Raw genomic sequence first — 25217 nt, forward strand, 5'->3', positions numbered from 1 at the left:
TTACAATACTGGCACAAATTTTCCTGTAATATTCTTGGATTAAACCAGTATCAGTAGAAGACCTTTATAGATAAGAAAAGGTAGTTGACAACAATTAACGGCCGCATGCTCAGGGAATCTCAGCTTGGGGTTTGGGAAAATTAAAGTCATATATAAAAAGATACCTGACCAAAAGGGACAAGACCCTTCCAATAAAACCATGTATGAAATATTCCTGCTAATTGTTTTATGGAAGTAAGTTAAGAAGTGTCATTGACTTTCATTTCATCAAATCTTTATTGTATTTTATTCCATCTAAACAACAATGAATTTGTGAAAACAATAAGAGAATTGTATTTAATGATAAAAATAAAATCCCCCAAACAACTTCCATTAAAATATAAAACAACATAAATACACCATTAATAAAAAATAAAAGTTATATCATGAATTGATGATATCAAAAAAAAAAAAAAAAAAAAAAAAAATGAGTGATAACAAATCTGTATTGATGATACACAATGGTGAAAGAAATATAAATGAAATATATGTACGAATAATAAATCAACTCTTTGATTTTGGGCCACTCCTCGATCTCGAACTCTTCTTCTCTGTGCTGCTATCTTTCTTATCTTCTTCTTTTGTTTCTTTGGGTTTATCCTCCTTTACCTCTTCTTTCTGCTCCTTATTTTCTTCATTAGTGTTTTCATTTTCTTTGCTACCTTCCTCCCCTCCTTCTTTCTTCTCACCCTGATCCTTATCTTTTGGTTTCTTTTTATCATCTCTATCTTTACCTCTCCCTCCATCTCTTCCATCTTTTCTCTTCCCTCCACGTCCCCCTCTATCCCTATCTCCTCTGTTATTATCTTCTATTTCTTTCAAAAGGAGCTCTTCATCTTCTGATCTTCCTGGTCCCAATTCATGCACTGCAAATGGACTGTATTGTCTGTACCTGGAAATTTCAAACAAAGAGATAAAAAAGAATCTTATAATTCAATATAATACCATTGAAAAAGCTAGTAGTCAGGTACCTGCAATCCAAAAAACTACTGTATTTCTAAGTGGGGCAGAGTTTTTTTCCTTTAATATGCTCTATAATAATCCAGAAATTCATTATTCTGGATCAGTTTGGGATAAAATAGTTTAAAATAGAACTAACGCTTGTATTCATTATTAATTAGGGAATAAGTTATTATAAAAGATAATAGATTATACATGACATACTTCCATGACCTAAACTATTCTTCTTCTTCTTAACATTAAGTCGCAACTCTGTGCTTCGAAGATACTCGCAACTGTGAGTATGGTAAGAACAGATGGACTTGCCTAGGCTTTTATTTTGATGTTATCAATTTCTCTGTCAAATTCAATTCGGCCATTTATTTTAAAAATATTTTCGGGCAAAGAATTCCATATTCAGATGGTGCTTGGGAAAAACGAGTTGAGATGAGCATTTACTCGTGACTGCAGGACTTGGTATGAGAGCTGTATTTTTTTTACATTTTGAATAAGGCTATCAATTGGGATTGTTGTCGATCTCTGACAGGCCTTAAAGAGGACTTTAGCTTTTTGTATAGTGCATCTCTCATGTAATGGTGACCCGTTTAGGCTCTAGCACATCTGACTGATGCTTTCAGTCCTCATGTAGTTGTTACAAAAAAACCTACATGCTCTGTTTTGAACTTTCTCAAGCTGTTCTATCTACTTTTTACTCATGGGGTCCCAAATGCATGCACTATCATCGAAAATTGACCGTACGAAGACTTTGTAGCAGGGTTTTCTTATGATCCTTGGACAACTTTGTACATTTCTTCTTAAGAATCCAAGTTTCATTTCAATACCATCCATTTCAACCCAACAATGAGCCACTGCACATGGGCTAGCTGACTGTATACAAAACATACACAATAACACAAGCATAGGCCTTGGCAAGTGGATGGCCAATTAAAATAATCAAGAAATACACTCACTTTTCAAGGTTATGTTCTGTGTATTCATTTTCTACAAAGATGGCTACAGTAAAAAATACAGCGTACAGCCCCATTGGCTTATCCTTTAATGTCTTTAAAAGTCAAAATATTAGGCAAGGCAGTCAAACTCATCACTTTTTGTTTTTACCAAAGAGTTATTTCTTTTTTGAAACAAAAGAATAAATTTAGTAAAAATAATACACTGGCAGCCCCCGGCTAAAAGATTTAGTACAACATATCAGCATGGAGACAGTGCAAACATGCAAATCTTAAATATCTCAATTTCCTCTTTTCCTTCTCTCTATTTTCATGGTATTACTACTATCATCACCAAGACGAAAATCTTGAAAAAAAAACCTGGACATCAACTAGAGCGTTTGTGGATAAAATTCTTTTGCCTTATCTGGCCCTGCGGATTTTTGCAGTTTGCACCAGCAAAAGAAGGGAAAATTTTCGGATTTGCATTGCAACTGCAAAATCTGCATGTTTTGCACATTTTTGACATATTTTTTGATTCGTTTTTTTTTTTTTTACTTTTTGCAAAATTTGTATTCCGCGCAGTGATGAAGATTTTAATTGTAATTTTGTTTTCCCAACTTTGTGGCTATTTCCAAATCAGCATAGTTTCTGACAAAATCTGCCAATTTTTGTCCCATAATCTTGAGTTTGAAATTGCGTAATTCCGCGGGGATATTTTAATACATGGAGCAGTTATGTGTAATACAACATATTTAGAAACCTGCAAAAGTTCTGCAATTTTTTTTCAAAATTTAGTTATTTTCTTCTGCAAAATTCATCAATTTCTTTTGCAAAAAATCGCGTGGGTCAGCCTTATGTTAGTATTGACTAAAGGCTATTACTGCTAGGTACAGTACAAACCCTGTACAACAGCCTGGGATGCAACTGGAGCTCGACTACGACATGAAATTTTAAAATTCCCACTCTACAGCCTATATAATTCATATAAATCAAACATGACTTAAACATGGTTATATTTTTTTGGAGCACGGTTTCAACGGATGTCTAGGTTGCAAGTTAAGTACCCAGTTGAGAAAAACTAACTACAGTCAAGAAGAATAGATGAAAGCTCACATGGCAAACATAACTTATTGAAAACGGAGACTGGATGGGGCTGGATGAATAGTAGTGTAATATCAAAACACTTCGGAAGAAAATTTGTAGGATATAATGTTATTACACATTTGATCGGTGAAACATATTTTTGAGGGCACTGAGGTTGCAAAATCCAGCGAAAAACTATTTTTTTCACTTTCTATGAATAAACAACAAATAAAAGTTTCATATAATTTTAGAATGATCAAATGATTGCGAAATTCACAAAATTATAAAAATAACAAATTGCTAGCCGTGTATAAAAATGAGCCCCCCCCCCCCCCCCCCCCCCCACGTATCAGTTTTTGCGGAATGAAATGAGGAAAAAATTTCAGTGCAACCAAAATTTGTAGGACACATGTTGTGAATCACATTTATATTAATTCATCCTGGTTTTTACAGGATGCAACCTGTCTGCTTTATGTTAAAATGTAGGTCTTTATGTAATATCAGTGAAGTTCCAGAGTGAAGTTGTATGAACTATGAAAGCAGTTCGCCTCGAACCTTAAACGGATGGAAGTCACAATCACATTGTTAATTACACAGGGAGATAACTCAACGTGTTCTTTGCAATTTTTATTTTAACTTAAAAATTGTCTCCCTCCAAATATGGTATGCCTGGACAAAACTGAACTGGCTAAAACAAGGACTACCAAAACTAACTATACATTTCACTGTTTCCCTCCCAGCTAGGGTATCCGGTCAGGGCCAGGACAAAACCCAGTAATTTCATCCCAAGACAAAGAAAGAAAGCATATTGGAAAGAAGATAAAGGGAGATAGAAAACAACGTAAGTGCCTCCCTGACCACAATGGGAGGTCAGGAACCCCACCCATAAAGACACAGTGTGATGCGTGTGTCATCAACATGGGTGCAAGCAATTGGACCTCAAAAAGCCTGCAAGTCTACTTATGACCAGATATATAATCTGAAAAGGCCTGCAAGATTCACAGACTTATCTCGTCATTTGAAGTCTTGTTCTCAGCATCTAGTCTTCATAATAGTAGGCCACATTTGTTGTTTGTTTAATCCAAAGGTTGTAGTGCAGTAATTTGTTAAGTTTCTTGTCACAAGTTGCACAATTTTAAAATATACAAAAATAAACTAAAAAAAAAAAAAAAAATCAATCAAATCCAAATCGCAAAAAGCCGACGTTTTTTTCGGTAATCCAATCGGCTGTAGCCGGCACTCTTGCACCCATGCATCAACAATGTGCTGGCTTTGTCTTCTAATTGTATATCACATGCAAATGGAAACTCATTTCTACCTCTATTATGAATGACCCACAAAAGAATACACTTCATTATGAGACTTTATTGAAACCACTCGCATTCTTCATATTATTTGTAAAATACATTACACAGAAATATGTACTTGTGTTGCACTATATAGCCCATTCTTTACTTTGTGAAATTGATTCGCCCTACTTTAATCAAAGATGTCCATTTTACTGTATCAACCATGAGTGGTAATGAATGAATTTAAAAAATAAATAAAACCCTTGAATCTATATTTCAGGGTAAGATACATTGATATCAGCCTCCGTGCATTGTAAGTAAATATTTAAAAGCAATAGATTGGAGTATGTCTTTGCTTAAAGTTAAAGTAAAAATGTGACACTTTGCCTCAAACTGATATTATTATTACTAATAGTACTAATTGCCAACTTTTCAAAGAGCTCAAGTGGGACACCCTAATGCACTGTCATGACCCCAAAACAGCAGTATGTTTGGACTATTATATATATTATTATTATAATCTACATTTTGAGCTTTTTTTGTACCTTATTTTAATTTTCTAGTGAAAAAGGCGTGTTCCTGGACATGCTAGATTTATTTCCACACATAAACAGTCCAATTTTATTTTCATTCAATTTTTCTCAGATTGCCAAATCAGGACAGTTAGTAGCCATGTTATTATGTCTGACTGATTGAAAATTCAATTTTCAATTAAAACAAATATTAGCCTTTCACACATTGAGAAACTATATCAACTTCCTCAATAAAGTATTATAAACTTTACTCATGACATATAAATAATTATGGACAGGGTAAAACATTATTTTTAAAAACCCCAACCAAAATAGTATTGAAATCCAGAGGGATAAATTACAACTATATAAAAATAATAATTTGCATGACCTAAACATCACACATCTGATCAAAATTTACAAATAAAGGCCTGTAAATTAGTATTGTAAGGGTCAATCTAAAAACAAAACAAAACAGGTAAATAAGTCTTCCTAAATATGATTAAACCTCATATTTTAAATCCTGAGTCTTGAATGTAAAAATATAAAATGACTATATTGAATTGTCCCTAAGCAGCGCACAGAGCATCAATTTAGAAAAATTGAATTGAAGATGTTAATAAAATTGCAGTATATTTGTCTTGCCCTTTAAATTATGGCCGCTCAAATTTAGCTCTAAATAATATGATCCAAACAATATTGTTAGGGAGAGAAAAATAACCCAACACACAACCACAAAAAAAAAAAAAAAATTAAATGAACGAAAGCCGGGTACTTAAAATAAATAAAAATGGAGTCAATTTCTTACTTCATGTAATGTGGCATTGCACTCAGTATGATCTTGCTTCCAATAATCTCGATATGAATGACAACATCTGGCTCAGCCCAAGGAGAACACTGCCAAGCATTGGGGTTGAGACACCAGATGACACTGCGAACAACTTCTAAGAGAACTTCAGCACCAGGTTCGCACATCTTGTTGATCAGCAAGACGCCAAAGCTTGGGGCTTCTTCAAGGTGCTCTCCAACATATGGGACCAGCACCCTACGGCACATAATTTCAAGCTGTAGAATTATAAAGTCATCATTAAATACATTTTGAGTGAATGTGACATACAATTTTTTTCTTTCAATTTTACAATTTAATTAATATCAATGTCATTAATATTTTACCAAGAGCTAAGTGATATCATATATTAGTTAGCTAACAAATATTTTACACTTAGTTCGTGGTAAAATAATAATGACAATAATAATAATAATAATAATAATAATAATAATAATAATAATAATAATAATAATAATAAAAACTTTTTTAAAAACTAAAAAAATGATGAAAACAATAATACTAATACTAATAAAATAGTAATAGTAATAACAATAAAATAAATTTATACACAAATTACAACAGCAATAACAGAGAGAGAGAGAGAGAGAGAGAGAGAGAGAGAGAGAGAGAGAGAGAGAGAGAGAGAGAGAGAGAGAGAGAGAGAGAGAGAGAGATAGATAGAGAGATATAGAGAGAGGGAGAGAGAATGTCAACTGATGATAAGTTGTGGAAAAAGTCTGAAGGAAATCACAATATTATAGAACATGGCATAATAACAAATAAATAGAAATAAAAACATACATGCATACACACACACACACACATTTAAAATCTAATTAATTCATTTACATTTGAAATATTAATTCTTTTGCCATAATTTAACAAACCGCAAAAAGTAAAAAAAAAAAACATAGTTCAGAAGTTAAGGTTTCTATAATACTTTCAACTCAGAGACTTAATCATAAGGTTCACATCTGCTATCTAATGCTGAGCTAAATTTTGCACTGCTCACCTGTTTATAATCATTGTCACAAACACCCTGTACAGGAAGTAACTGGTGAACACAATCTGTATACAATGGTTTTCTGTCCAGCATCATATCGAAACATGCATTGACAACTTCGACAGGGTCTGGGATGTCAGATTTGAGGAACATGATGTTGCGTAATTCTGTGCGATAGGCTTTAAACTTGTAAGGTGCCAACATCAATGGCTTTCTGTCTTCATCCCTCTTTCTCCTCATATCTTCCTTTTTCTTCTTCTCTTCTTTCTCTTTTTCTTCTTTGGCTTTATCTTCTTTTCCTTCCTCTTTTGTTTTTTCTGCATCACCTTCAGTCTTATCTTTCTCAGCCTCTGTGTCTCCCTCCTCTTGTTTGGTTTCTTCCTCTGGTTTATCTTCAGCTTCCATTTCTTCATTGTCTTTCCCCTCTTCCTTGGTAGTCTCCTAGAATCGAAAAAAAAAAAAAAAAAGCAAATGCCAATGATACCTGAGAAAAATAATATTCGTAAATCCAAATTTGCTTATACATATACATTATCACTTTTAAAAAAATAAATTTTGACCAGGCAGTTTGGTTACATCCATTTCAGAGTAAAATAATTATATTTTCATCTCAATTCTTTCTGAAAATCTTGAGGACCCCCACCCCCCTGGAAATTTGGTCAGATAATCCAAAAATTTGAGTAAAATGTGTCTGATTATTTCCCATTTGGCAAAAGATCCTGACCATGACTTAGGCAAAACCAAATGGTTTCATCCCTGGACAGAGCGGAAACCAAAAGGATGACAAAACAGAAACAGAAATAGAAGACACAGTCAGCATGATTTCTCAACAATCACAAAACTCAAGGGGCGCTGCCTAGCAATTACCAATGTCTTTTATCATAAACAAGATCATGGAAAGCAAAACAAAAACAATAAGCAATTCATAGACTTTAATGAACTACAAATACCTCAGCTGTTTTGGCCTTTTCCTCCTCCACAACTTTATCCGCATCAGGATGTGGTAAGCACACTACATTTTCAGGGCTCATGAAGTCAACCATAATATATCCCTTTGCAAAAGACGCATCCTCACGTTTCAAGGGCTATAAATAGAAATATGAATCATATCATACTAGTGAATCAAATTATTAATCAATAATACTGTATTTTTTAATTGAAAGCAAATAAAATCTGAGTTTTTATCTAGGATTTCTAAAGACAGTACCAGGTCCAAAAATGAACAAATGACACTTTCAAAATTATAATAAATCACTGTTAGATGATTTCAGTTTAGGCATTAAAAAAAAAATCTCACAAATATCTGATTTGTGATTGGCTCAATTTGTCAACGGCGAGAGTCCAGTTAGTATCCTCCAGAGTATAATAAAAAGACATAATGAAGTATAAGTAATGGACTGATTTTTTTCAATACTGCTCTTGAATCTGTTCAATTCATTCAACAACAAATCAAGATTATTTATATTCATATTCAATAAAATTATTTTAACCCTTTAAAAAAAAATCCTAATTTATTGAGGTATTTTTAAAGGTTTAGATACTGCATTGTTATAAGTAACTTGGCACCAGGAGGTTAACCCTTCAATAAATAGATCTTAATTATTTGGACTGAATGAGTAGAGATGACAATCATTGAAAGGAAAACATTTTTATATATACATCACAGCTGTCAAGTTTGCATTTTATTTGATTCAATTTGATACTGTTTTTTTTTGTTTTTTTTTAAAATCAAAGCCCTTCAGTGTGTCATGCAAAATTGTTATTTTAGTCCCTGCTCAGTTTTGTTCATTTCATTGTTCTTTTGTGGATATTTGTGCTTTATACAAATGCAGAACTAAATGCCACATGTCAGATATCTTGTCATATTTAATCTATGAAAAAACTAAAATCACATCTCTCTCTCTCTCTCTCTCTCTCACACACACACACACACACACACACACACACACAAAATCCAATGTCGTGAACTCATGAATGAATTTCGTAATAATCAACCATTTTAAAAGCAAAGCAACTTTACAGGGAAGTTAGCTCATGTCTGCAATAGATAAGGATCAGACATTTAATTTTAATGATGAAATGGGAAATGACAAAAGGTACAGAATAATCACTGAAATATTTCCCATATCAACTTAACTTTTGCCAAAGCTAATAATGAGATAAACTATGAAAAAAAAAAAATTTAATATATTTTTTAAAAAATCTCTTACTCTTACCTTTATTCCACCATATAATTTGACACATGTTTTACGCAACACCTTTACAGTCTCATCAATTGAATGTTCCTCTCTGTCAGGGATGGAAGTTATCAGAAATCCCCTGACACCAGCTTCCATGAAATCTTGGGGACCCCTGTACAGATCTTCCATCTTTACATCACTGTATCGCCTTTTACGTCCGTTTTCCCTTTCTCTATGCATTATGACTTCCACTGAGCTGTGTAGAAGAAAAAGTTTCAAATATTTAAAAACCATATTAGTTTGCATCATTGAAAAGTAATTGAATTTGAAGAATTTCACTTGCGCTTTTACAGAAAACTGTGGTCATTTTTAAGGAGTAAAAAAAACAAAAACCTTTTGACGTCTGCGAAATTGTTACAGCACTGTTTGTAGGATAATAATAGAATCTGGCGTTTGAGATTGATTGTCATCTCTAATAATGGGCAACTGAATGTATATAAAAATGATCCCTCCTGTGAGGATGGATGATAGTCAGCAGTTATTATAATCTATTACACTATAATAATAATAATAATAATAATAATAATAATAATAATAATAATAATAATAATAATAATAATAATAATAATAATAATAATAATAATAATAATAATAATAGTAATAATAATAATAATAAATAATAATAATAATAATAATAATAATAATAATAATAATAATAATAATAATAGATCTTTATTGTCCATAAATATGGCAATTTGTTATAACGTTAAATGATAACTATAACATTGAACAGATATTTCACTCCTACTTATTTTCTCTCTCTCGCTCTTTCTTTCACGCATGCGATATACACAACATAAACATATTCATTTAGTTTTCAATATGTTACAATTGTGGCAATTCGACACCAAAAATTATCATCATTAGCAATTAGTTAGTTAATCTAAAATTAAATAAATTAATCAGTTAATCAGTAGTCAACAAATCACCTTGGTTTTGCTGTAACACATGAAATATTCAACATTTTTATTGCTGATGGAACGAACGTTGATTTATACTTGTTAGTTCTACATTTAATCTGACAAAACCTTCTCCCAGATGGTAAAAGACTAAATTCATGGTCTAAAATATGTTTTATATTGTTGGTAATTGAGAATGCTTTCCTTTCTATTGCTTTTCCATGAATTCTTTCAACTCCATCAAGAGGATGATTTATTATTATTGATGCCTCTTTGATAGATTTTGAAATTTTTTATTTATCTTTTAAGTCGGCATCCGCCAAACCATATGGTGCAGCCAAACGCAATTACACTTTTAATCAATGAGTCATAAACTCTTAACATAGTTTTCTTCCCTACTTGAAATGTTCTCAATTTCCTTAGGATGTATGATCTTTTTGGCAACTTTCTTAGATATTATATTACTTACTATGTTGAGAGAAATTGAGGGAACTATCAATGGTTATTCCTAAATATTTAAAATATATCCCACTATAGAGACCAACTTGTACATAGCCGCTTAAGACAGTCCACCTTAACCTCCACCTTTGATACGTTTCCCTGCAACAGGGAGTGCCTTACTTGCCCATTCACAGAACAGCAAGTTTCCATTTCCCCTTACGTGAATGGCCATTCAGGGGTCATCCACTTGCTCATCCAGGAATGTTATATATATGCCATTAAATGTAGAAAATGTGAAATGTTCTACATCTGCCAAATAGACAGACTGTGTATGGGCACCTTATCTTGAAAAGGATAAAAGCTGATAGAAAGTGTGCTTAGGCGAGCAACAGAGGTCGTTGGTGGACTCAAGGACTTGAGTTATGAACAGCGTCTGAAAAGAGTAGGATTGCCAAGTATGGTCTATCGACGTTTGAGAGGTGATATGATTGAGATCTGTAAGTTCACACATTGCTTGTACGCGACTCAGGATAAACTCTCCAGTGTAGACACAAAATCAGTCACCAGGGGCCACTTCTGAAACCCAGAGTTGAAACCACCCTTCGACAGAACTTTTTTACAGAAAGAGTTATTGAACGTTGGAACTCATTGCCAGCAAATGTCGTCAAAGTGCCGAGCATCAATGCTTTCAAGAATAGATTAGATGCTGTGATGTCAAGTTATATGCATAGTGTAGAAGTGCCTCCCACCCAAAATAGCTATGATCAAAAGATCAGTAGAGAATGTGCAGTGTAGGCTAGCCCCTGATCACAAGATCAGGTAGAGAAATGCATTAGATCGGTTGTGAACAAGACATTCAGCGACTGGAAAGACTCTGCGACAGGCCAGCGGCCTAATCAAGTGACGTCGATACCATCTATTCTATTCTAGAAAGACAAATACCACATTGTCACAGGAGATTATCTGTTGATTGCACATGCGCATTGGAATTTGAGTCCAAAAACCATGGGAGACTCTTCAGATTTGAGTCAATAAAAGACTTTGCAAGACCCTTGTAAACCAATTCCCGATACAGCTCTATCAATGACCCAAACTCAAACACCATCACCCCAAAATACATAAAAAGCAAATCAGGTATGTTACACGCACACAATGCATCGCAAAACATACAACCATTTACAAGAACATACACATACAAACACAGCTTTTTCCCACGAACAAAAAAAAAAGAACAGGAGATAACGAACGTTGAATGTGTGGAAACGTTCAAAACAGTTTTGAATGCACTTGCTTGTCAAAGAAATCTGTGACTTTCCCCGTTATGATTGTACTGTAACTGAAAATTTGCAGTGAGGGCCCCGTGGGGCCTTTTGCAAATATACAAGCCATTGTATAGGCACTTGCAAGAAGTAGCTCTCGCGAGTTGAAAACAGGCGAGGATTTCTGTTTCCGTTTTTGAGGGGAAAAAATTTAGGAGTGATTTTAAAACGTTCATTCTTCTTTCTCAGTGGAATGAAATGGCATGTATTATATATCATTGGAAAGGGCATAAAATTCTACATACAATGATGCTAATATTATTATCTTTTTATATCATGATTTTGAGAAATCTTTGTGTAAAGAGAGTATATGTGTTTAAACGCTTATAACTTTTAAACCAGAGATGGTCCTTCTTAATAAAAACAAGTCCTTCTGAGATACATATTAAAGTAGCTTCTCTAAAAATTTCAGAGCAAAATATGTTTGCACTCAAAAGTTAGAGCTCCCCAAAAAACAGTAATTGGCCTCGATTGTTTACAGAAGCTGCCATTTTCTTATACTGATTCACTTCCTGTCGTCTGCTGCGTTTGAGAGATAACTTCGTCAATCCACATCAAAACTTTACATCTTTATATCTTACAATATATTCCATTTATGGAAGTTATTTTTGTTTTAAATTATTTAATTAATTGGCGTTTTCATGTCCATGCATTCATTTCATAATTTACAATTCTCTTCCTTTTTTTTCCGATTGATTTTTCACTGTTGATTTTGACGTTTTTCATCCTTTGACGGACGTCTGTCCAATTTAGGGGAACAGGGGAGCGGAAGTTTTTAGAATCACCTATTTTCGATCATTTTAAACACTAATACACCACCTCAAACATTTATCAGTCCATATCTCTGCTTTTATGAGGTCTATTTTCATTTTGAAAAGTTCAAAGTGAATAACTAAATGACGCCGATTCAGTGGTGTATTTGGTCTATCTACATGTGAATAAATATTTAATTGTTGACTTTTCCAAAATTCCAATAGGTCATTCATTTGCATGTCGTGATCTATTTTTCCTTGATTTCAGCTGTTTCACCTCTAAACTATACCTTTCTCTCTCAATAAATAATTATTTTTCTGTTTGCAATGTATTACAGAGATGTTGAATTACCACATGTAAAAATTTCAAAGTTGTATCTGAAGCCGTTTCTGAATTATACTTGATTATCCATTGGGTTGCTGTGTTTTGGTCACATATTTTCCTATAAGCTTCTATAGAGAGCTGAGCCGGTGTTACCAATACTTAGCTTCTATAACCAGGACAAATAATTCGTTTGGACAGAAAAATAAATAAAAACTTACCGCTTACCGTCAAAAGCAGTTTAGATTTGAAGATACATTTGTTTTCTATCAAAAAACATTCGGTACTAGACAATCCTTGATGAATTTCAAAAGTTGTGTTTGAAATTATATCCTAAATATTTTCATGCTAAATCGTGTGTTTTTCTCGTCTGACCCATAGGTTGGTGCCCCCTAGTGCCAGCCGCCTGCCGCGCAATAGCCGCGCAAAACAAAGGTTTTTTAAAAAGTTTATTGAGAAAAAGATACGGAAAAAAGTGTCCCTAGATAGGTATGCAATTTGGTGCATAAGTGCAGTAAAAATTGGTGCGCAAAATTAGTTCGTAGAGGATGCGAGACTGTGTGTGTGGGTGTGTGTGTGTGTGAGTATGTGTGTGTGTGTGTCTCTTTCTTTCTTCCTTTTTTTTTGGAGTGCCTACGTACACGGTAACGGGGCATCTAGCCTCAGGATCTATGTACACGTAAACCGGTTTACCGTTGCAACATTCTGTCAGTGATGGTCCTCGCTGTCGTGACCGCGCGCGCTCGTGTGTGTGTGTGTGTGTGTGTGTGTGTGTGAGTTGTTTTTTTTAAATCAAAACAATTTTAACCATTAATGGCGAGATTCCATCTTACACTCCCCAAACTCCAGATCTTAGTCTTAATGGTATCATTAAAAGACAAGCTTTGCGATTTATAGTTTAATTGAAGCCCGAGTCAAATATACTCTTACTACTGCTCTCTTGGTGGAAACGATTTATTCTGCATAAGCAATCTGGAGAAAAAAATCAGTGTCACTGTAAAAGGTTAAAATTTCACGAAGTACGCTCCGTGAACACTGCTGTAACAATCCTTTGATCTACGTCATCAGGCAACCCATTGTTTCTTTCATCTTTACCCATTCCCCCTTACTATCCCCCCATCCCCCCGCCCATCTCTCTCTCTCTCTCTCTCTCACCCTCTCTCTCTTGTCATAATGTTATCCCTTCCCCTTCCCATCTCAATGTAAAATGAAAACGTTCTGTTGTTTGCAGATACATGTATGATTGTTTTGTTTTCTCTCTCTCACTAGGCTAGGATTAAAAACCAAGACATCAGGTAATGGGTGTCTAATGCCAAAGTATAGATTCTCTCTTTGGCCAATTTAGTCACGCATGTGGCAGTCCAGCTATTTACTATGTTCTGCCTATACCACACAATAAGTGGGATTTTGGGGGGTGGGTACGAAAGAAATCAAGGTCATAAGTAACCGTGCACAAGAGCTGTATAGGGAATTGGTTTCTGGGGGTCTTGCAAATACCAAATATTTTATGGAAAGCTTTTTCGAACTCCAAGACGTCTGGTTTGTTTTGCTATCTTGGAACAAACGAAACAGAGATGTCTTGATGTGTGGCCTAGTTGTCTGATTTTGTGACCTGGATGTAAGGTTTTGTGACTTAGATGTATCCTTTTGTGTGTGCAAGCCATGCGGGTAAGTACGGCGATAGCATGCCAGTTGAGGAAAAAAAAAGGAAGAAGCAGCGTATCCGCATTTGAAAAACAAAACAAAACAAAAACTGAAAAAACAAAACAACTTAACCTTTTAAAGGCGAATATCAATCTTACTAGGACCAAAAATAAAATCTTACCGTTTTCATCAAAAGACAAAAAACAAATTACAATTTAAAAACTTGAGCTTTTATATAGAGCAATATCCACCCAACGTGCTCAAAGCGCTTTTTATCAATATTCTTACTGCTCTTATGGTGGAAACGTTTGTTTTTTCTGCGTTAAAAAATAATATAAATGAAGACTATTATTTGAAAAACAAAAAAAATCAGTGTCACTGGCAAAGGGTTAATTGCAGTACTCCTGCATCCAGTGAGACTCCTACGGCACTTGCTAATCATAAAAAAGGAAATAGCAGCAATCAACAATACTAAGGTGAAAAAAAAAGAAGAAAAAAAAAGGTGGGTAGGGGGGAAGAGCAAACCCAGTAGCAATGCAACCTTTTAGCGGCGAAATTCGATCTTTGACCTAACACCAAATCTTCTATCATCAAAAGACAAGTAACGGCAAAACTATTATAGACAATTGAAGTCCGAGTTGCGATAGTCTGACTACTCTCTTGGTGGAAACGCTGTATTCCCCGTTAACAATAATAAAGATAAAAGCAAACTACTATCTAAAAGCAAAAAATTAGCTTCGCTGTTAAGGGGTTAAGAACACCTGCAACTGCAACTGCCAGCATCCTTGAGATGTCTACGTCACCAAGGTCACCAATCGACACGTCTCCCTCTCGTCGGCATGCACCCCCCCCCCCCCCTCCACTCTCACGGTGGTGGTGGCGGCGGATAAAAAAGGCCTTTTTTTCTTTTATTCAATCAACTTGACTGCTGGTGGACCCTAGGCCTCTCTACAAGTCCAAGAAATAATACTCCCTTTTTCACTTCGCCAACGAAAATATCTACCCCCTACCGGTCTAATTATTTGTAGCAGACGACAAATTTCTCAAAAAGGTCACGTGACACTGTAAAAACAACACAGGAAGTCCATGAAAGCTTATTTACGACATTTCCTTTGAACCGTGTAAACAACAAAATTTCGTTTTCATTCGACTCAACGGGTCAGATTGGCCGGTATTTTTTAACGAACTAAAGTTCTGAAAAATCAAAATGTTTCTTAGAAAGGTGAAAGATGCTAGTTTTTGAAACAGAGGTAGGTTTTTAAAAAAAATCTTTATATTTTACGTGAATGCATGCTCAAGGCGAGTTGGACGTGCAGCGGAGGTTGGTCGACCAAAGGCCCACCTCTCTAGATATTTTTCACCACATAAAAGGTCATAACTTTTAAACTAGATCTAGTTGAGATAGAGCGATAATTTTTTCACTTTAGTAAATGTTTCACTCCCCTTTATTTTTCTACGCTAAATTAATACCGATATCACTATTTTGAAAAATTCTTGCAAGTGCCTACATTGTATTGTAAAGATTGAAGCCACTGTGATTTATTTTATATTGGCATTGACATCCATCAATCAATGACTCAATGAATGTGAATCAAAATAAATTTCTATCTCTTTGGACATTAAAGTTCTGTTATTATTATCATCAACATTTAAGCCATTTGAAGTCATCTAAGTCGTTCAGGAATATCAGAATAGCTTGATTTGATTTCAGAAATTACACATGTCAACAAGAAATGAAAATGAAATGGCCGATGAGAGTGAGAGCGAGTCGAAGTCGAGCCGAATCAACGGCTAAAAAAGGCCGTAATTTTTTTAAATGAACAAAGGTTGGGAAGAATCAAAAAGTTGCAAAGGAAGTTGACACATGTAAGCTGTTGATATAGAGGAAGGTTTTTGCAAAACGATTTCTCAAAAGTGAAGGCATGTTCATATTGAAGAAGAATAGAAGTGGCCTGGGCTGGGCCGGACTCTGACACTGAATCAAATTTTCAGAGACCTCTCTGCAAAATTATTTTAATTATAAAATAGATATCTGCATTTGCGACCAACAGTCATAGCCTCCTATACTAATATTAAAGAGTTAATACATTTCAAATCAAATAGAAAATAATAAAAATCATTTACATCTACCGGCTTCTTTCTTGTGTTTCTGTTTAGAGATCAGACAAGCAAGCTGAACAGGAAGTTCTAAAAATATGGATTGTCTATTTCTATTTACACGATGAAATTCTACAAATAGTTTTTCTAAATAGTAGTTTTGGGTATTTACTTAATATTTCTATCTATTTTGGCAACATATTATTCTGACAATAACAGTTTGAACAGACCGTAACAAATCACCGGAGAAATATTGTTGGCCGGCTTGTTCGTTCTGCTAGGCTACCCTTTTGTCATTCAGAGTTCAGAGTTTTTCAGACTCGGAATTTTTGTTGTTGTTCTTTAATCTTCTTGCTTCAATCATTCTCAATCGTCCTTTATTCGAGGACTATCACCAGCCCTATATGGTGAGTGATTTAATACATTTTGTAATTAAATTTTGAAGAGTAATCGTAATAAATTACCCCGAATTAATAGACGTCAAGTCTAGGCAATTTGACTGAACTGACACTGCTAATCTCGATGTACACTAACTTAACTGCCTAGCTTCTTAGATAGATCCCGATCCTACTAACTTGACTCTATGTATTGTACTTTACCATTTTCCCTTTTTCTCCTTTGAACTTATAATGCTTTTAACTTTAGAAAGTATCTTGTCTAACTAAATTAACTTTTTTAGACTCTCTATTATAAACTCTAGACGTCTATAAGTTAAGTAAGGCAGTAAGTCAGTAAGGGCAATTCCACTTACTACTACTACGAAGTGACATATCACTGACAATTCGGACTCGAGTCTGAATAGTCTCCCGTGGCTATCCGGACTCCAATGTGCTTGCGGAAACACAGCTTTCCACTTAATAATGATACTTAGGTACACACATGACATTGGTAAGTCAGAGATTGGAAGTTCAATTTGATTGCAGTCACTGCAATCAACTTACTTTCTCACATGATCATGCTAATGGCAGAGCTCTCACCCTTCTCTCTTCTGCCATGAATATCCTTTATCATTGTTCCACCAGGAGATATAAAATGTTATAGTGACTAATAGAATAGTGTGAAACTGTCATACATTTACACAAACCTCCAAGACACACACACACACACACATATATATACACATACAGCAAATAAATGTGTATGAGTATGTGTGATTGTGTGTGTTGGGAAGTCTTGATAGCTCAGTTGGTAGGGCACTCGCTTCATATGCAATGGAAGAGATATCGATCTCGGATGAAGTCCAGATTTATTTCTAACCCCCGTGTCAGTTATTGGGTACCCGAGTCCCTTAGATCTAGTCGAAAGTTCTTTTGATAGTGAGCAATTGCTATAGTCTGTTTCATGCTATAGTAACTGGAATAAACTCTGAATCCACAGGACTAATGGCAGTGAAGGACTACTATATTTATTTACTTAGTCTTAGTAGGCAAGATATGGGAATGCTGGCCTTCAAATCAAAGACATTAAAAAAAAATTATAAACCTTGGTATAGATTGAAATTAACATAAATGTATAGATTTTAGTTGCTTTTGTCAAAGTTTATGTGTATAGTAAACTCCTGGGTGTCTTTGGCAGAAAATGGCAGGTTGATCTGAAATATTTACTGTGATTATGTCTGTCTTTAATCACCCCACGGGAAGGACTTCCGTAGTTTCACAGCACGCCTAGCCTGACCTTAAGTAATATGTATAAAAGTGCTGCGAAACTATGGTAGGCCTCCCTCCCGATTATTATAATTATGGGAGTGTAATTCATCACCCGAAACTCAGGTGTATTTTGTCACCAAATTATCCGACACCCAAAACTGAGGTGTATATTGTCACCAGATAATTCGACACCTGAAACTCGGATGTCTGTTATCACCGGATAATTCCGCACTCTGAAAAGTTCAGTCTTTATTTTAGTTTGTTATTTTTTTTTTTAATGTTGTTTGTTGTTGTATTCTTTTATATTTGTCTAATCAAAAACACAAACTCGCAATTTCTATCACTCTCGGTTTGTCTCCCACACTCACATAAACTGTCAACAGAACACGAACAACTCTCTCTCTCTCTCTCTCTCTCTCTCTCTCTCTCTCTCTCTCTCTCTCTCTCTCTCTCTCTCTCTCTCTCTCTCTCTCTCTCTCTTCCCCCCCCCCACCCATAAAAGCGTATACCAATCCATCATACTTGTCCATCTCCATACATGCAGGCATGCTAATGATGAATATAATATAAATAATAATAATATTAATTATAATAATAGACTCTTATATAGCGCACTGTGTCCTCAACCATGAGGCTCTTGACGCTTCACATTAACACAAAACAATATAGAAAGTACACAGCATCATAAAAAAATAAATATTTTCAAGGATGTCTTGAACACAGACAATGATTTGGATTCCTGGATGCTCTGTGGAATGGTGTTCCATATAGATGGACCAAAATGAGAAAAGGGCCTTGTTCCTGCTTTTGTAAGAATGCATCATCATCATCCATCGTGACTTGTGCTCTTGAACATGTTGCAGGTCAGCTGTCTCCAAGAATCACGATCCTCTGTGGTGCGCATGAAATCTGTGTTGCTTTTTAAGTCACATTTGGCCATTCTTAGGTTATTTTGATAAGTCATTCTTTGTCTTCCTCTAGCTCTCTTTCCTTTGATCATCCCAGATGTTACCAACTTTTCTATTCCGTCTCTTCTCCACACATGTCCCAGAAAGCGTAACTGCCTCTTTCTGATGTTATCGATTAGTATTCTTCCCTTTCTCACCTTCTCCAACACTTCCTCGTTGTTCGTACACCTGTCTGTTCATGATACCCTCAACATTCTTCTATACACCCACATCTGAAATGCCTCTAACCTCCTCATACATTCTTTGTCAAGCGTCCACGTTTCACAACTGTATAAAAGGGTACTTATAACATATGTTTCTACTACTTTCATTCTGGTCTTCAAGTTTAGGTTGTTTGACACAACTGGTCGCATTTTATGGAACACGTTTTTTGCTATTGCTATTCTTTGTTTTATATCCTCTATGTCACTTGTGTTATGGGTGATGATAGTGCCTAAATGTTTAAATTTCTTTACTTGTTTGATGGTCTCTCCTTTGCTTGACAAGTGGAAGGTCGCGTTGTTGTCATTCTTTGAGACCACCATGCATTCGGTTTTCTTAATATTTAGTTTCAGGCCCATCTCTTCACTTTTGCACACCACTATATCTAAAATTTTCTGCACGTGTTCTGGAGAGTAGGCCATCAGAGTACCAATGTCTGCATATCTTATGCTTTTCATATTCTGCCCTCCAACGACGACGCCTTTCATATCTTCAATTTCTTTGAATATTATTTCACTATATATGTTAAAAAGGTCCGGTGATAAGTCGCAACCTTGTCTTACTCCCTTCTCGGTGTTAAAGAAGTCCGATGTTTCATTATCCAGTTTGACACACGTTGTTTGATTCCAATATAAGTTTTTCACAAGTCTTTACTGTCTTTACTGTCTATACCGATCTTTTCTAAGATTTTGAATAGCGTATCGTGCTGTACTGAATCGAAAGCTTTGGAATAATCAATGAGCATAGATAAAGTGATTTTTGTTTTTCGATTGACCGTTGCATTAATGTTTTCAATGTAAAGATTGCATTTACCGTACCCTTTTCTTTAACAAAACCAAACTGCTCGTCACTTATCTCTGGAGAGATCTTGCTCCTCATTCTTTTCATAAGTATTCTTAACATAATTTTTGTGGCCTGGCTCATTATGCTGATTGTTCTGTGTTGGTCACAGTCAATAGTACCTTGTTTTTTGGGTATCGTAATGAATATCAATTGTCTTAAGACATTAGGCAATTCACTCTTTTCATATAAGACATTAAAGGCTTTTGTCAGAATATCTATTCCCAGATCGTTAAGGGCGTCAATCAATTCTATTGAGAAGCTATCTTGGCCTACCGCTTTCCCCTTTTTCATCTCTTTGCAAGCAGCTTCTACTTCTTCTCGCATAATCTGGGGGCCCGTGTTCACAGTAGAGATTTCTTTATCCAAGCTCGTCCCTCTTTTGTCATCCGCGTATAGATTTTTTATGTATACTGCCCAACGTTCCAAAATTTCGTTTTTGTCGGTAAGTATATTACCGTTTGCGTCTTTAACGCCTTTTCTTGCCACGGCTGGGCATTTTCCACTTAGATCTTGTATTGACTGGTAGAATTGTTTGGTGTTCGATTGTTTTAGTCTTTCAATTCTGTGACGTTCATGTTCAATATACTCTTCCTTTGCTTTCTTACACTCGCGTTTTATAATCTTATTAGATTCTTTATATTCATTGCTGTTGCGTTCTAGTTTTCGTCTTTCATTCATCAGTTTCAAGATCTTGTCATCCATCCACTTATGTTTTGGTTCGTGTTTTTTCACAGATGGAATAGTTTCTCTTGCAGATTCTGTAATGCAGTTCGATACTTGATTCCAGTACTCATCTATGTTTATATCTGAGGTCAAGTTTTCACTTTTTTCTTTCACGCATTCTTTGTAATCATTTTTTATTTGATGGTTAATTCTCAATAGATCTAATTAATTGCAGTTTTGGCTCCACTTTCTTTTTCTTTATTTGTTTAAGTTTTATGCATGGGAAAGCCAAATTGGTGGTGTTAGAGGAATGTAAAGATCGGGTTGTCAAATATTTCTTAGGAGTTCTTGGGGTAGGGAAGGGCAGTGTTTTCAAGATAATGATAAACTAGGACACATGCTTTGAATTTGGTCCTTTTCTTTACAGGCAGCCAGTGTAATCTTCGAAGGAGAGGTGTGGCAAATTCAAACCTCTGCCTTCGAAAGATGAATCTGGCAACATTATTTTAGACTGTCTGCAACCGCCTGAGCTTATTTTCCAAGACGCCAAACAACAGAGCATTACAGTAATCCAGCTTTGAAAATAAAAGAGAAACGACTAGTCTCTTGGTAACATCTTCAGAATGAAACTGTCGACTGAACCAATTTTTTTCAAATGACACCTCAGTGATTGGATCATAGTCTTAATTTGGTGGTCAATCGACAGTTTTGAATCTAAGAATGCTCCAAGTCCAAGATTTTTTATATAATCTTCATCTCTAAACACTGACCTCCCCCAAACATTCCCATTCCCCTGCGTGCACGTCTTATTAGCAGGTCTGAAAACCTTACACAATTAAGGAATTTTAAAAACACATTGTTGTAAGGGGAAATATTTTGCTTTGGATTGAAAATATTTCCATTACAACAATGAGCTTTTATCATCAGACCTACAAATAAGTATCATAACTTCCTCTCACCACACCAGGCTTTCGTTTCATTCAGACTCCATCCAACAAGAAGTGCACATTACATTCTGTTTTTTTGTTAAGACAATTTCTTTGTTTTGTTATGCGGGCGAAGGGTTTACATTTTGAGTGTTCATTGTTTGCTTCGTTTCACCCCTAAGACAACCATTTAGCCCGACCACCATGCTGATAAATTCACACAAAGGAAGTTGTTGATAGTAGCTAATTCTCAACATGCACATGCACAAATCGGCTGGTAGGTTGTTCCATAAGGGTAGCATATGGGTGAAAAAAAGTGTAAAGATGAATGCTGGTATTAGACACTTGAATATTTAAACGTTTGACAACGCCAAGGCCTAGTTTGCATTATAGTTACTTTATTTGGTTTCGAGTTATTGGTATCTCAATCTGGACAGTCCTTTATTCATTAATTTGTTTCCTTCTAGCTAATAATTTATGATGTGTAGACCATATGTGGGCATCTATTATTTCTTATGAATGAATTGTCATTTGTACATGTATTATTTTGTTCTGCCTCCTCTCTTGGTTATGAGAGACCTTTTTTTCTCATTTTATTTGATTTTCATAATTATCTCATTTGCAAATGCTTAATCTATTCGGGGCTTAAAGCAAGATATAAATAAGAGGGTGATATTCAACACAATTGACACTGAGTCTGGCACGACACTAAATAGGGAGTAGAGTTGAGGGATAGGCTGGTAATGTACAGGTCTTTGTGGTAGATATTGGTCTGATTTGATTTATCATTGATTGGTTGTTTTTTTTATCCGCCTCCTCCTTCTCCTCCTCCTCCTCCTCCTCCTCCTCCTCCTCCTCCTCCTCCTCCTCCTCCTTCTTCTTCTTCTTCTTCTTCTTCTTCTTCTTCTTCTTCTTCTTCTTCTGTATTATTATTATTATTATTATTATTATTATTTAACAACAACAAAAACGTACAAACTGAAACCTGCGAATTTTTTTTTAAAAAGAAAGAAAAAAGCTCCAAATAGCATACATGTACAAAAGATGCAACCCAAGAAAGTTGAGACATAATTCTGGAAAATGTACAATTTTATTTAGATATCATCGTGTTAATTTTTGCTATTTATAATGACCCCTATTTTATTTCCTCTTGACATCGCCCTTACCTGACAAATAACGTTTTGTCAATACTGCCATCATCATAAAAGGCTCAAACATTTCCCTTACTACTCACACAGCGCTAAGTTTAATTCTACTTTTATATATATATATATATATATATATATATATATATATATATATATATATATATATATATATATATATATATACATAATATATATATATATTATTTTCACATAGCTGACAGGAGGTCACTTGCTGTGTCTTCTATTCCCCCTCTCTGTTTTCGGAGTTTGCTACTTTCTGTGTTTGTCTTTAGTTTTGTCCTGGCCCAGATCGGAGCCCTTGGCTTGGAGGGAAACAGTCATCTGTATACTGTTCTTTTTGCGAGGTATTTTTTTCTTTGTAAATCACCTCTCTATTATGTACCGTTGCATTTTTTCTATTGAAGATAGTTTGTTACCATTTGCGTGTTTTCCTTTTAGTGAGACCCTGTTTGCCCATGTCTGGCTGAGGCTTTTAGGTGATATCAAACTATTTGATAGTATGCTCTTGGAATCTACATCTGTCCGCTATTTAAACCATTCCCCTTTTTGTTCCTTTTTTTTCTTGTGTGCTTTCAATTGTAAATCTAAAATTTTGAAAAATATATATTTGACTATCCCATTTTCTTCCTTTCAATGGCGCTGAAATGACCTAAATGTGTCGCAAGCGCAGTAAAACCCTAAAAGCAAAAACAAGCTTTATTATTATTATTATTATTATTATTATTATTATTATTATTATTATTATTATTATTATTATTATTATTATTATTATTATTATTATTATTATTATTATTATATCATCGTCAAGAAGAATGGCTGGCTTAGTGAAAAAGATGTTTGCGTTTAAATGTAAGATTTGTTTGAAAGAACAATACATTTAAAAGGCGTTAATTCTGGCATGCATGATCGCTCACATATTTCAATGCTCGAACTCCGCACGCATACCATACACATAAACACACACACGCATACGAACACCACTAACACACAAGTCCATAGGTGAATGTCTTTGCGTCATCGGGTCCAAAGTCCAACATAACACACGATACGCTTACTCGCTATCTATCGACTTTTCTTTTCGTTCCTTCTCTCTTCTCAGCAGACATGGCAAACAGGTCTCACAAGAAAACACGCAATGTAACAAACTATCTTCAATAGAAAAATCTTAACGGGATGATAACAACATTCTTCCTGTGATTTTTACTCGCTCATAATTCGGAGAAACAAATTATACGGAATATCACGTGTTCAACCGTTATCTGCCTCTTGTGTCTTTCATTTCGGTGAATTTTTTAAAGGCAAATTGTAATTCAATCATTGCCGTTCAACTCTTATCTTCACAGGTACCTATTTTATATTTATAAATATATATGATTTATTATTGTGGATTAATTAATAATTTGTTTAATGTATCCATTATTATTTATTTATTTATTTATTTATTTATTTATTTATTTATTTATTTAAGTCGTATGAGCCTATTCCAGATCCGTTTGTCGTCATTATTTATGCACGTCTGCTTATTTCGTCTTATAGTTATAGTTAATTCATGTCATGTGAGCACTCTACCCTCTTTGCCAAGTTTATTTTGCTATGACTACGACGACATATCACAATGAAATAAATTCAATTGTAATCAGCTCCGAAATGAGGAGAGAAAGTGCTGTGAAATTCATTTAAACTCATTGTATGTTCAGAAATGGTTTCGACTCCACCATCATAATGAACCAATAGAGTTTTAACATGCACTGACACATCTTCAAAGCCCGCTCGGACAAACATTGCTGGTTGTTTATAAACAATACATTTAATGAAGTTGACAGCACTCTGTTCCTTGTTATTGTTTTTTTTTATGAACTCTTATATAGCGCAATATCCACTTAACGTGCTCAAAGCACTTTACAAAGGGTCCCTGACCAACAGCAACACGTAACATGTAGAACGAGACCAGACGCCTGTTAGGCGATATTACATTTTTTCCCGACAGAGACAACGCTGTTAACGGCCAGGTACTCATTTTACACCTGAGTACGGTAAGAGAATGTGAGTAAAGAGCTTTTTACAAGGACTGAACTATGCGCTGAGTGGGGCTCTAACCCAGGACCTTCCGACCCGAAAGTGAGTGTCATACCACAAGACAACATAGCCAGTTAGAGTTAGGTGATATTGGTTCTCACTACATTCTCTCATTCAGACCATTGGGTGAATGCGTTTGCAATCCTGATCAGTGACCAAGTAATGATCATAAGGCCTCCGCATGCGGGACTGGCATCCCAATCCCAGTGTTGTAGCTTCTCATTTCCTTTTTTGTCTAGTTATTTTGTGAGTTTGGGTGTCGGTTATCCTCATTATTGCGTGACCATTGTGTTGGACACAACTAAGGGACACAGTCGGTGAGAAACGCATTCACATTGTTTTTGTGTGTTGATACGATTGATCGAGA

The 25217-nt window shown here is 35.0% G+C and overlaps 2 protein-coding genes across 6 annotated transcripts in view; one reads left to right on the plus strand and one right to left on the minus strand.

Annotated features, from left to right (window-relative positions):
- Positions 1-252: 252 nt before the first annotated feature.
- On the minus strand, positions 253-16472 carry LOC144973243 (uncharacterized). Of its 2 annotated transcripts, none has more exons than XM_078915447.1 (6): positions 16386-16472; positions 8861-9080; positions 7595-7729; positions 6654-7085; positions 5621-5877; positions 253-931 (listed from the first exon to the last, which is right to left on the minus strand). In XM_078915447.1, exons 2-6 carry the CDS (start codon positions 9062-9064, stop codon positions 544-546), a joined length of 1416 nt encoding a protein of 471 aa, XP_078771573.1. In that variant the 5' UTR covers positions 9065-9080; positions 16386-16472; the 3' UTR covers positions 253-543. The 2 variants fall into 2 exon arrangements, with proteins under 2 accessions (XP_078771573.1, XP_078771574.1); XM_078915448.1 differs by having other exon boundaries at positions 16392-16446.
- A 37-nt stretch (positions 16473-16509) lies between these two features.
- Positions 16510-25217, plus strand: part of LOC144973240 (long-chain-fatty-acid--CoA ligase 5-like) — a 91907-nt gene continuing 83199 nt past the window's right edge. The window contains exons 1-2 of one of the 4 annotated variants that reach the window (XM_078915417.1): positions 23782-23872; positions 23933-24117. Coding sequence is in view for 1 of the 4 variants with exons in the window: in XM_078915419.1 (XP_078771545.1) it covers positions 16763-16765 (3 nt within the window). In the remaining 3 variants the exon portion in view is untranslated. Of the gene's footprint in view, positions 16766-23781; positions 24118-25217 lie in introns of those variants that run through there. The other 3 variants (XM_078915419.1, XM_078915418.1, XM_078915438.1) reach the window with 3 other exon arrangements.

The sequence above is a fragment of the Berghia stephanieae genome, chromosome 5 (assembly GCF_034508935.2).
Source record: "Berghia stephanieae isolate SIO BIC M18660-M18661 chromosome 5, UCSD_Bste_1.3, whole genome shotgun sequence".
Taxonomy (NCBI): Eukaryota; Metazoa; Mollusca; class Gastropoda; order Nudibranchia; family Aeolidiidae; genus Berghia; species Berghia stephanieae.